This window comes from Cannabis sativa, chromosome 8 (genome assembly GCF_029168945.1).
Source record: "Cannabis sativa cultivar Pink pepper isolate KNU-18-1 chromosome 8, ASM2916894v1, whole genome shotgun sequence".
NCBI lineage: Eukaryota > Viridiplantae > Streptophyta > Magnoliopsida > Rosales > Cannabaceae > Cannabis > Cannabis sativa.
Window position 1 is genome coordinate 47,983,750 of NC_083608.1, and position 12,619 is coordinate 47,996,368.

The window sequence follows — 12,619 nt, forward strand, 5'->3', positions numbered from 1 at the left end:
ACTCCTAGCCGCGAACAAGAAGAAGCGAGCAAATAGAACTCCCAACCGCAAATTTTTGTTAAGAAAAACGACCAAATGACACTACTTATGATAAGGTGATTTAAGATTGGTGAGCAAAAATAGTCACTATCTTGAGGATATTGGAAAATATTGTCCCACATGGATTAAATGTAAAAGTATTGAGTCATATATAAGAACATGGGCTACTCCATTCATCACCAATTAATTTTGAGATAGAACTCCATAATTCTTAACAATTTGTATCTACCACACAAGATGCAAGTGTTTGGATATTTGCATCTAGCTAGCTAGTATTTTCTCCTTTTATATTAATGGTAGCTTATATATATAAAAATACTTTTACAATTTTGGAATGGGTAAGGGATGTTGGTACAGGTGGCAATTTGGGTCAGACACGATAATATGATTCGAAACTCGCACGAAATAAACGGTTTTGGGTTCCCTGTAAATGAATTTGGGTCATTTTTTGGGTTGACACAACTAACCCGTTTATTAAACTAGTCATTTTTGAGTTGACACGCTTAACTCAAAATAACAAGATATTTACCTACATAGAGTATACACTTTTAAATTTATTATATTTATAACATGGGAATTATATTTTTTTAGTTAAATAGAATATAAATATGTCAAACTTGTTATAATATGTTAATGAGTTGATAAGCTAATCAAAACTAAATTTTTATATAAATAGGTTAAATGAGTCGCGACATCGTATCAGGTAAACCCGTTTATAAAAAAAATGTGTTTTACTTTTCAACATGATTAATAAATGGGACGAGTTTGAGTTTGGTATTTCCTTGTAATACCTAAGTTACACATACGACACACAAACACGAATTGCCATAGGGGTTGGTATATGTAAATAATATATATAAATATTTGAAATATGTGAATTATATATCTTTTATGATTTTACTTGTAGTACAATAAAGTTGTAATTTTAAAAATTAAAAATTCAAATTGAAGGACGCAACTATAAATAATAATAATTATTTTGCAAGGAAAAAAACTAATCATCACCAATATTCCAACTCATGATAATTCTTAAAACAGCCCAATATAGTAATGAGTCGAATACATATTCTCCATATTAAAGTACATATTCCTATTCCTTGTAATTTAAGCTTCCTCAGAGGAAAATTATGTTTTAAGGCAAGCATAAAAGCTAACATTAACACAAACATACATATAATATTACAAATGCCACACACAAAGAAACAAGCTTTTGGCATAGATTCTAACCATATGCTATCACATTTCCCACATTGTTGGATTGTTGATTGCTACTCATCACAGGTTTCTTCGATCGAACTCAGAGGCCCATGTGGTCAGATATATGAGCAGCACACTCTACTCTCTCCTACCTAGGCAGTAACCATGTTAAGGTTAATAACCTTTAAACATCAAGTAATATTAATTATTGAAATATATAACTAGTACTAGCATATATACAATGACTTACTAGCTACTTCTAAAACCTGTAGATTTTTGTTGATTTGTTATGAGAGTCAGGCACCTTATTCGCGTTAGGATTAGGAACGGCGGTAAAGGGGATGGTAGAGTGGACGACAGGCGTGAAGTTTTCTGGATCAACATTTTGGTTTGGTTTCAAAATGTGCTTTGCTCCTGCGCTAAGTTTCATAGGACCTGGTCTTCCTGAACCATCAGCACTTGGACAATCGTTCGCGGATATTTTGATTCCACTGCTACAAAATTCACTTGAATAATATCTGTTTGAATGAAGGAATTCTTCCACCATATCAGATTGTCTTTCATTGTTTGAATTCTCTAAGCATCTCGCCATAACACTCGAATTTGCTTGCTTTTTAGAGTTCAGAATTTCTTTGGACTTCACGAGATCGTGCAATTTGGTATGAAGCCTCTTGTTTGTTTTCTTGTAAGGATAAAGGTCTTTCACACCCAAAGCTTTCGGTTTAAGTCTTTCTTTGATCTTCAACCTATTTCTGTAGCCTGCATCAATGACAGATGTTGGTTTTAACCCGGGGATGACTGGAACAGTTGAAGGGAGAGCAACAGCGTCTGCTGAATCAAATGAGCTCCTCACTTGGAAATGCGAATCGCCTCCTGGATTACAAGAAAAAGAGCAGGCTTCTCCTGAATGGTAAACAGATGGAGTGTTGAGAAAACTTGTTCTGGATGAAATGTGCTGATGTTGTTTGCTTATTGCATTTGGAATCAACTGAGAAGCAATCATTGATGTATTTCCATGTTGCCTTGCAGGTAACAACCAAGAGGGCAGGCTCTTGGAGTTCTGAAACCATGAGGATTGAACATCTACCCTAGAATCTGGATTTAAGAAAGGAAACTCAAATCCTGGTTTTGTAAAATGGGGTAAGGTCTGATGGTGATTGAGTTCAGCTGGTCTCCAATCCATATACTGCCAAGAATTCTGTGGAGTAGATAGCACCGGATGTTGAGAAACAAGTCGTGATTCAGTTCCTGAAATAAAGAAATCCTGGAGATTGGGTTCCCGATTAAATACTGAAGATGAATGAGGTAAACGAGAGAAAGGGAGTGAAGTAGCACTAGGACTTCTATCAGTAGCAAGGCTATCACTTGAAATTAAGGAACTTTTCTCTCTGTCAAGGTAAGGATATGAACTAGACTCTGTTGCTTTCATTGGTAAATTTGTTTGAGTAGACTTCTCACTGTGAAGATCTAGAGATCGCCCCACATTCTCTTTACACTTTTGTGGAATCCACTCCTGAAAATTTCTTTTCAGTGAAGAACAATCCAGGCCAGCAACTGATGGACAGTGTTCTACTATAATTTCTTTATCGGTCCAAACCTTATTACTATCGTCCTTTACTTGCATTTCTGTGCTACTTCTACCAATTGCAACATCTTTTCCCATTAAACGCATCGTTGGTTGGCTGGTATTCTGTGCCGTCTTACCAGAACTTTCCTTCTGTTGAATCCTTTCATTTATTATTTGGTTCTGCAAGTGATCATAATGTCTGCTTCCAAGAAAAGAAGTACCCATTAGCTTAAGATCTGCATCAAGTGGCCGAAAAGAATGATTACTTACTCTTCCGAAATCAAGCTGTTGAATATCTGCTTTGCCACTACTTTCCCAATAACTAACACCTAACCTAGTTGCAGGAACTTGTAAGCTAGAGTTCTCTTTAACATAATTCTGTGTAAGGAACAGATTTACCCGATCATTTGGAAGATCTCTCTCTACAGAATGCTTGTTAGTAACACTCAAGTAGTCTGCAGTAATTCTTGGCTGGGTAAGATTATGTGACGCGGAAAAGCTACTTGAAGGCCCAGCAAAATTTGTCTCCCTCAGCTGATTATACAAACCTTTACCCCTTGAATTTGATTGGATTAACTCACCTTGTGAATTGAGGGGCAACCCGAAGAAATCCTCCTCCCTGGTCCTTTCTCTTGAGGTCACTGCTCTATGATTCCACTCTGGAAAAGAACAAAACCCACCAACTAAGTCCATTGGACGCCTACGACATAATTGTTGGTAGCATAAAGTATGACAACGAGCGTTTTCCACAGCAGGTTGTGATTGAAACTGAAGCCTACGGCTTAAATTTTCATTGGCAGTGAAACTGGATGATGGTTCTGAAAATGGTCTCGTCTCTATCATTGGCATAATCTCAGCAACTTTGTGAGTAGGATCTGGAAAATGATAATTTGATCTTCCACAAGAATTGAAAATTCTAGAAACATTACCAGTTGCTTGAGTGCTTCCATGAGATCCTTCCAATGGTGAAAAGAGTCCAGGTGTGCCACTAAAACCATGTTTAAGATTTTTATTTTCAAAGTCTTGACCAACCATATGCAAATTAGTACCATAAAATGCGCATTGACTTAAAGGTAAAGAACTTTTCTCAGGAAAAAGGTTCATTTTGTCACGAATAGTTACAGGTAGCCTCGGAGAACTTGGAAGATCTGCATGATGGATATCAACCAACTGTTTCCCTCCAAATATGCTTCGAACCTCACTTCCAAAATCAGTGCCAAAAGTGCTATCGACATCACTTCTCTCTATCTCCACAGCTGCTGATTTATTGTCAGATGACTGAACATCTTCTGATGAAGCAGCAAGTGCATCTGAAAGTGAGTTCCTATCATTTTGCTCAGAAGAACAAACCTCTTTACTCTTCGGTCCAAGTATGTCCTCTTTGTCCGAAAAACGAACATGCCTTTCTGATTGTAGAATACCACAAGGATTGGCTTCACTACCACATTGAAAATCTTCATCAACAGTAGTAGATTTCGGCTCACAAGTGGTATGATTCTTAAGAATGCTGCGAATGGGTAAGGCAGGTTCCTGGTTCCTCGCGATCAATTTCGGTGGATCAAAACATTTTTGCTTCTCTAGTGTAGCTAAGCATTTAGGACTTGTTTTATTTCCCCAGACAGAATCAGAATTTGAGATATCTGTTGAAAACTTCCTCTTCAGCCTTTTTGCAATCACATGATTTTGTAGTTTGAATTTTTGAACATTTCCCTGGTACAGACAAGAAACTCATAATTAATGATGTATCTTACACTCTAAGCGACCAAGTGCTGATGATTTCACACCTTGAAAAATATGGAAACAATCTATAAGATGATTAAAAACGAGATTCATCTATGGGTAAGTAGAGTTGCAATAACTCATAAATCAAGTTTTTATTTTCTCTCTCTCCCATCCGATGATAATAATATATGTCAAAATAAATATGAAGCTCCAAATAACACAATCGGCTCAAGGAAAATCTTGAGAAATTAACCACTGGGTTTTCATGTTCAAATATGAAGCTCCAAATAACACAATCGGCTCAAGGAAAATCTTGAGAAATTAACCACTGGGTTTTCATGTTCAAATATGAAGCTCCAAATAACACAATCGGCTCAAGGAAAATCTTGAGAAATTAACCACTGGGTTTTCATGTTCATCAAACAATTATATTCGTCACATATCACATAGAAACGCTCTCTTTACTACATCAAGGATCTAACTAAGAAAAAAATATTAATGAGAACTAATAACTGAAAACTCTAATTATAAATTAGTCGATCAAAAAATAAAATAAATAAAAACTCAATGAGCAGGTTAATTTGACTATAAGGAGAAATAAATAAAAACACTTGCACCTCCCAAAGAATTAATGTTAAGGTTTTTTGGACTTCTACACAAATTTATCAATAATATATGGGTTAATACCAAACCAAAAAATAAAGCTTCAAAGAGATTCTTTACCATAGTCGGTGCCTTGTTATAAATAATGTTTATACTATACCTATATCACTCAAGTCATTAGACCACTTTACAAAAAACATGACCACACAACATGTTAAATTGAATTCCTCGATACTGAATCTAATGTATACTATAAAATATTCACACACATATAAATATGAATATTACTACTTTAGCCTTAGTTACATTATTGTCCATGCAACAAATTACATGACCCTATAGGTCATAATATATTCCCTGAAGCGATCAGATTTTTCTAAAAAAATTATGCTAAAAGAAATTGAAGAGATAGGTATCTGCATGTAGGCTCCAGCATCTTCTCATTATTTGTCAAAACCTAGATATAATGAAAATAATAATAAAATAATCTATTACTGGGTGAATGGGGGGCATAATTAAAACAATATTTATGCTTTAGTTTTTTAAATGAGATCTCTTCCATAAAGATAGATAAGTACTGAGGATTACTATTTATCCTAAACTATACGAATAATCTTATAACCCTCATAGTGTATCCTTAACTCTTTTATTAAAGACATTTAGCAAAAAAATTACATTCTTATCATCAAATAATATAATAAAGAATTACACAACTTTGTTATATTTCTTATCACAAAATCACGCAAAGAATAATAGCCCCGAAGATAATATTCTAAAAAAAAACAAACATAATAATATGAAGTGCATCAATTAACGTAGACAGCATATATAGTCATTCACATTCATCATAACTAGCAGCGAAGTTTAATTTTTTTTTTTAATTTTTTGTGCTATATACGTACAAACAATATTATTCTTGAATATATACTAGTAAAATCCAAATGATGGCTCTAACAACGCGTAATAAGATATTTGTCAATATATATAACTCCTTTACGTAACTAATTAAAACAATTTAAGCTTAGCATCTTAATCTTGATAAATAATAAGAACACACACATGTATAACGTATGACATTAAATTTTCACTAGGAGCAAAATGAAGTGAAAAATAACGCAAAAAAAATCATATGATAACGAGTTTTAGTTGTCTGGGGTATGTTGATCATTCAATATTTCATGTACAGAAGATAAATAAAATATATACATACGTCATAATATTACTCCCATTCAAATGATATAAACTTCTAATAATAAAGAAGTAGAACAGACAAAGTCTCCTATAAAAAAGATGAAGCCTATACAAGACTCTTCAATGATCTATTCAATACATCAACATTATTTCCCATCTTATTACATACGATCTAATACTAACCATCAGATCAGAAAATAATAGAGCGATATCGCGACCCAAATGGACAAATGATTATCTTCCACAAAGTATATATATACACACATATATATATATATAACTCAAACAGTAGAGAAAGACAGCATCATTAGCTTGGGATGCATTTCCTAAACCAAGGACAAAAAAACTCTACCACGTTATAAAAGCCCTTTCTGCCTAACCCGTACAGTACAGCTGGAGCACCACCCCCACAAACAAACCCCTCTCCATAATCCTCTCCTCAATCCCAGAAATGAAAAAAAAAAAAATACCCATATAATTCTCTCTTAGCTGTTACCCCTCATATAGTACCTAATTAAATTTAAAACACTTCACAACAAGTAATAAACGTTCCAATTTCAAACTAATTAATAACATAAACAGTTGAAGAGTAAAGAACCCAATATTTTATGAGGTGAAAATAATCACATACCTTATTATTAGTTGCAAACGAATTAGACAAATCAACATTCTTCATTTTCTTCAACACTTTCTTGAATTTCTTCTTTTCCTTGAGTTTCTTCAAAACAAGCGAGCTTGCCATACCGCTCTCCTTTTCAATTAATAATACTCTTTTCTTCTTCTTCTTCTTATTATTATTATTATTCTCTTTGCTGATCTTCTTCATAGCGTTATTCTTCTTCTTCTTCTTGTTCTTGGCCTTCATTAATGGACCAGTACTGCTACAACTAATTATACTACTACTACTTTTACTCACACTTGAAATAACTTGGGAATCATCATCAGCAACTACTTCTTCTCTTTCTAAATCTTCATCTTCAACCTCATCACCTTCCTTATCGCTCATCTCACTACTCTCAATCGTCTCAATCTGAGGCGCAACAGCGAAAATCTCGGTAATCGATCTCTTTTTGGGCGGCTTAGATTTGGGTTTCAACGCCTTACAGTTGTTATTCCTCACGATCTGACGACGCGCCTCCTTCGTCGTTGTCGTCGACGGCGGCGGCGGCTGGAAAGAATAATTACCGGAAAGACACTCATCGATATGAGCGTTCACAGCGTTGACCGTGGCTGAAGTAAAAACTCGGCAAACGGGACAAACCATCTCCAATTTCTCGTCTGAGGATTTCTCATCCTCAAGGCGGCGCGTGGATCGAAGACGCCTTAGCTCGTGGGACCACCACTTGAACTTGGCGACGGTGATAGGAGGAAGCAACGCCTCAACCTGTTCCGAAGTTTTCGTCGCAACCGCTTTCTCCGAGAAGGGCCAGCATTTGGCCACGTCAACGCTCCTCATCTTAGCCGTGTACTCTCTTAATATCATAATTTTCAAATTCAAAAAATCGAAATAGAGATAGAAAGAAAGAAATAATAAAGCTATAACAGTACCAAAACACAAAAGATCTAAAGACAGACAGAGAGAGAGAGAGAGTTTCGAGGTTTACCGAATTGAGAAGCCATCAAAGGCAACGGCCATGGTTGATTCTGAGAAAACAAAGAAGAAACTAAAACAAATCAAGAAGCGCGTGCGTGGTGAGACTCCATAATCAAACGCAGAACAACAGTTGAGATAGGAGGACGGTCTCTTCACTTGTTCTGGTTTTGAAATTCAGCTCAGAGATTGAGAGAGAGAAAGAGAAGAAGAAAAGGGAGGCGAGGAGAAGTAAAAGCTTTGTTTTATTTAATTATAATAATAATAAAGAAGATTGATGATGATAATAATAATTAAATAAGTAATTAAGTATTAATTTAATTTCCCGCTCTCTCTGTATGTGTAATGTGTTTTATATATATAGAGAGAGAGGAGAGGAGAGAAGAGAAGGGATGGCAGGAGCAGCAGTTTGGTGCTTTCCCTAATTTATGATTGACAGCGACGTATGAGAGTGAGCCCAACCCAAAAGTGACCTCACGCTACCACTATTATTATATACTTTTATTTTTTTTATTTTATTAATGCCCACAAATATTTATCCTATAAATATAACCGACTATAATTACTTTCAACACTTATTTTGAAAATAACAATTCTCATTAATCAATAACTCCTCTAATTAATCACAACATTTTGTTTTCTTTTAATAACTATAATTTATTATTTATTAGCCGGATTTTCATGCTATTATTTTTAATGTTAATTGTTGTAGTAAAAATATGACTTTCGCTTTTAATTATTATAGGGTGGAATATTTTTATTTTTAGCAATTAGAAAAATTGTAATTTAATTTTTTTTTTTTTTTTGTATATATTAGAAACTTTGTATTAAAAAAATAATGATAATCATTAAATTTTATTTTTGATATTGTAAAGTATTAATTTTCTTAAAAAAAATAAATAAATACTTACTATAACTATAATATAGACTATTATATTAAAAACTAGATTATAATTAATTTCTTGATCAATATTAAAAACATAAATGTCCTTAATATATAGTCATCTCCCAAGTTAAGTATTATATCAATTAATTCATGAAGAGATTAAATTAGAAAATTTAGTTTTCATCTTTAATTTGAAACTAAAATATTGTTTTCATACTCATTAATTTTGATTATATCCACTGAAGTTTTCTTTTTCCACCTATATGTATATATAAACTCCAACTTTTTCTTTCCTAATATTTAATAAATCATAATATTATAGACTTAATGGGTTAGGTTAGGTATACAATTTAAGTACAAAAACATGTGTTTCTATATCATTTTACAACTAACAAGTGGGTACTATATACATAACTAATATACATATGATATATTTAATTTATTCGTATATATTTATTGAATTTTTGAGTATGGCCAAGAATTGCTGAAAAATCAATAAAACAAGTCTTTTATCTTCGTGTGTGCATGCATGTAACAACATTTATATTTCTTCGACAAATGGATATTCAAAATATTTATTTCAACACAATTTATATATATTTGGTAGGTTACGTAGTTATTTACTATGATGGAAGTCTATTACAATAGTTATTCACTTTCTCTACACATATTTTTTTTTTGACGAAATGTTGAGTAATTATATATGACCTCATAATTTTGTAAGAAAGCGGTTGAGTTTGGTTAGTTTGAATTAGATGGGATATATATGAGTAGTGTACACGTATGCATAATATTGGCTGAGAAATTAAATAATAGGAGTTGGAATAGCAACTCACCATGATCATATATGTGAGCTAGCTTAGGTATATATAATAACTATATATATCACTTAACACTTACAAATTACAATTTACAATCATACCTACAAGTAGCTATATATATACACATATATATATATATTTCGGTACACTGCCCCTCTTAAATATACTTCTCTTTTAGTTATAGTTATAAGCGTATGTAAACATATATGGGAAGATTGTTTGGTGAGTGCGTCAATATTACTTGTATGATAACATTTTTTTGTTTTATATATATAGAGAAATTATGACCCTTACATAATAAACCGGCTCCCCTGTCATTATAGGTCACCAAAATTTTTATCTTCCGGCACTGGGCAAGCGTCAGCCCCATACATGGTCTTACGACTTTACAAAGTTGTTTCATGCCACAAATAAATTCGAACACTTGAAAAATTTGTTGGCCAGACAAATTCACATCTCTTACAACCCACACAGTTCTTTGTTCTTGGAGCACATTAATATTATACTTAACCATTTTTAAAAAAATTTAAATAATTCACCGTGTTTAAAATAGAATTTAAATATTTAATTATATATGTGCCTATTTTATTTTACAAGCACTACAAAAAAAAAAAACAATAATTTTTAGTGACAAATTTTTAGTCACAATATAATTTTTTTTATGACTTACTTTTAATTAGTGACAACAAAAAATTACTTGTTACTAAAACATAGTATTTAAGTACAAGTTGTCACTAATTTACTTTTAGTTACAATAAGTATTATGACTAAAAGTACATTTAGTCACAATCAATTATGATTTTTGTGACTAATACCTTTAGTCACGCACAAAAATTATAATTTGTTATGACTGAATTTGTTAATTTAGTCACAATACTTATTGTGACTAAAACTAAATTGGTGATAACATGAATCTAAAAGGTAAATTTTACTCACAAGTAATTTTTTGTTGTAACTAAAATTGACATTTAATCACACAAAAAATTATTATGATGTAACTAAAAGGTTGTCACTAAAGGTAGCTTTTTTTGTAGTGACTATTAGGTACCTTAAGGTGTTGATCAATACCACACAATGTGACACTTTATAATTGGTTAGGGGTTCCCTATATTATTAATTAAATTAAAATGTGTAGAACTCGATATTGAAATGCATCAATATATATGCCACCTAATGCTTGGCACCTTAAGGTGCTCCTTAGCATTTTTTCTTCTTTTATATATAAATGTGACCACCCTATCAAAAAAAAATATATATAAATGTGACCACATACACACATGTTTACGTATTTACATTTAAGTGGTGTTTGGTTAATGGTAAAATTGAATAGAATAGAAAAGAATCAATTTTTATACTATTATTATGTTTGGTTGTCTTTTAAAGTACTAGAATACCATTCCAATAGAATGATTTTCATATCATTTCGATGAAATGACTATTTTATTTTGAAATAGAAAAAAAAAATCATTTTAATGCACGATGAGAAAAAATTTAATAATTTTTATCTATTTTTTATACATTTTAAATTTGATTCCATCCCTATTCATATTCCAAATTCTAATTCTCATTGTTATTTTTATGTTTTCATTTATTTCAACCAAACGCAAATGCTTTGGTGGCAGTTGGTTGGAATGAATGAAAGTATAAAAATAAAGATGTGAATGGGAACTGTAATGGAAATAGAAGAAACTAAAACTTACTTATAAAAAAATAAAATTCTTTTTGTAATTGAATAGTCATTTTTTCTATTTCAAAATAAAATAATCATTCTATTACAATGATTTGAAAAATCATTCTAATGAAACGCTACTTTAATGTTAAACACATACATGCACATGCACATATACATCCAAAATAAATTATCTTGCAAAGAAACAAAAATTTAAACATACAATCATACAAATAAATATATATATTTTTGTTTTGTTCACTAAAAATGAATAAATATAAATTGTAATCAAAACATTCATATGTACTTTTATAAAAATATATATTAATAATACAAATTATATAAAGTTATTATGACGATCATGAAATAATAAAAACAAGTAAATTATAATGAAGAAGAAAATTTCTAAATTACTGGTTATAATATTATTAATTTATTTCCTTCAATATCAAGGTATGGGTTTTTTATTATGAGAATATATTCCTATACCAAAAGAATATATTCCCAATTGTTGAAGAGCATATATACAACCATAAAAATTCCTTAAAAAAAAAACATGCACACTCAGTTTATACTTTATATATTGATTAATTATTGGTATCATGTTATTAATTAATAGTGTTGAACACTACTAGTACTGCATTAGCAAATTCTTTTCATAAATTCTTTCCTTATTTATGGCCACCAAAGACAAAGATTCTCATGTAGCGGGGAGAAAAAGTTGCCTTGCTCATGTAGTGTATGTTTCTACTCTTTGTCGATTGTACCGTGGTTAATTTGCATGATGAGACCATCTCCTACGTCCTTGTTACATGTCATTTGGCTGCAGCTCAATGCTGCTGGGTGAAGTATGACGTTTCCTGGACCGGTGCATCCTTTCTTTCCAAGCTGCTCGTAATTATACGCGTTGTCTAATTGCGCGCATGCTGGACCATTTGGGGAGTAAGGAATGAAAAGGTTTGGAAAAATAAGTCTTCTAATGCATGCCTCTTTCCTTTTGCATTTGTTATTAGTTACCTTGACAATTATGACATCGAAGATATATTTTTTAGTGAAGAGTAAGTTAGATTTTCGGTATGCATGAATAATAATGTAATTCTCTCATCAATTCAATTGCACTGTATAAATTAATAGACCGAAAAAATAAAACGGGAAGTAATATTTTTTGAATCGAGAAAGGAGTTGTTGAACGTGTCACATAAACTAATACAACTAAGTATTCCTACTCAATTTTGATTAAACATGTTTCTTAAAATAATTAAATTTGTTTGTAAGGTCAGCTTGTAAATTAAGTATACGAGTTCTCACCTATTTGCATAAAACTGGGGACCCT

The 12,619-nt window shown here is 32.0% G+C and overlaps 1 protein-coding gene across 2 annotated transcripts; it reads right to left on the reverse strand.

Moving 5' to 3' along the window:
• Positions 1-1,040: 1,040 nt before the first annotated feature.
• On the reverse strand, positions 1,041-8,254 carry LOC115698858 (uncharacterized). Of its 2 annotated transcripts, none has more exons than XM_030626063.2 (4): positions 7,924-8,254; positions 6,951-7,791; positions 1,541-4,513; positions 1,041-1,384 (listed from the first exon to the last, which is right to left on the reverse strand). In XM_030626063.2, exons 1-4 carry the CDS (start codon positions 7,953-7,955, stop codon positions 1,337-1,339), a joined length of 3,894 nt encoding a protein of 1,297 aa, XP_030481923.2. In that variant the 5' UTR covers positions 7,956-8,254; the 3' UTR covers positions 1,041-1,336. The 2 variants fall into 2 exon arrangements, with proteins under 2 accessions (XP_030481923.2, XP_030481926.2); XM_030626066.2 differs by having other exon boundaries at positions 1,041-1,388.
• Between the last annotated feature and the right edge of the window lie 4,365 nt (positions 8,255-12,619).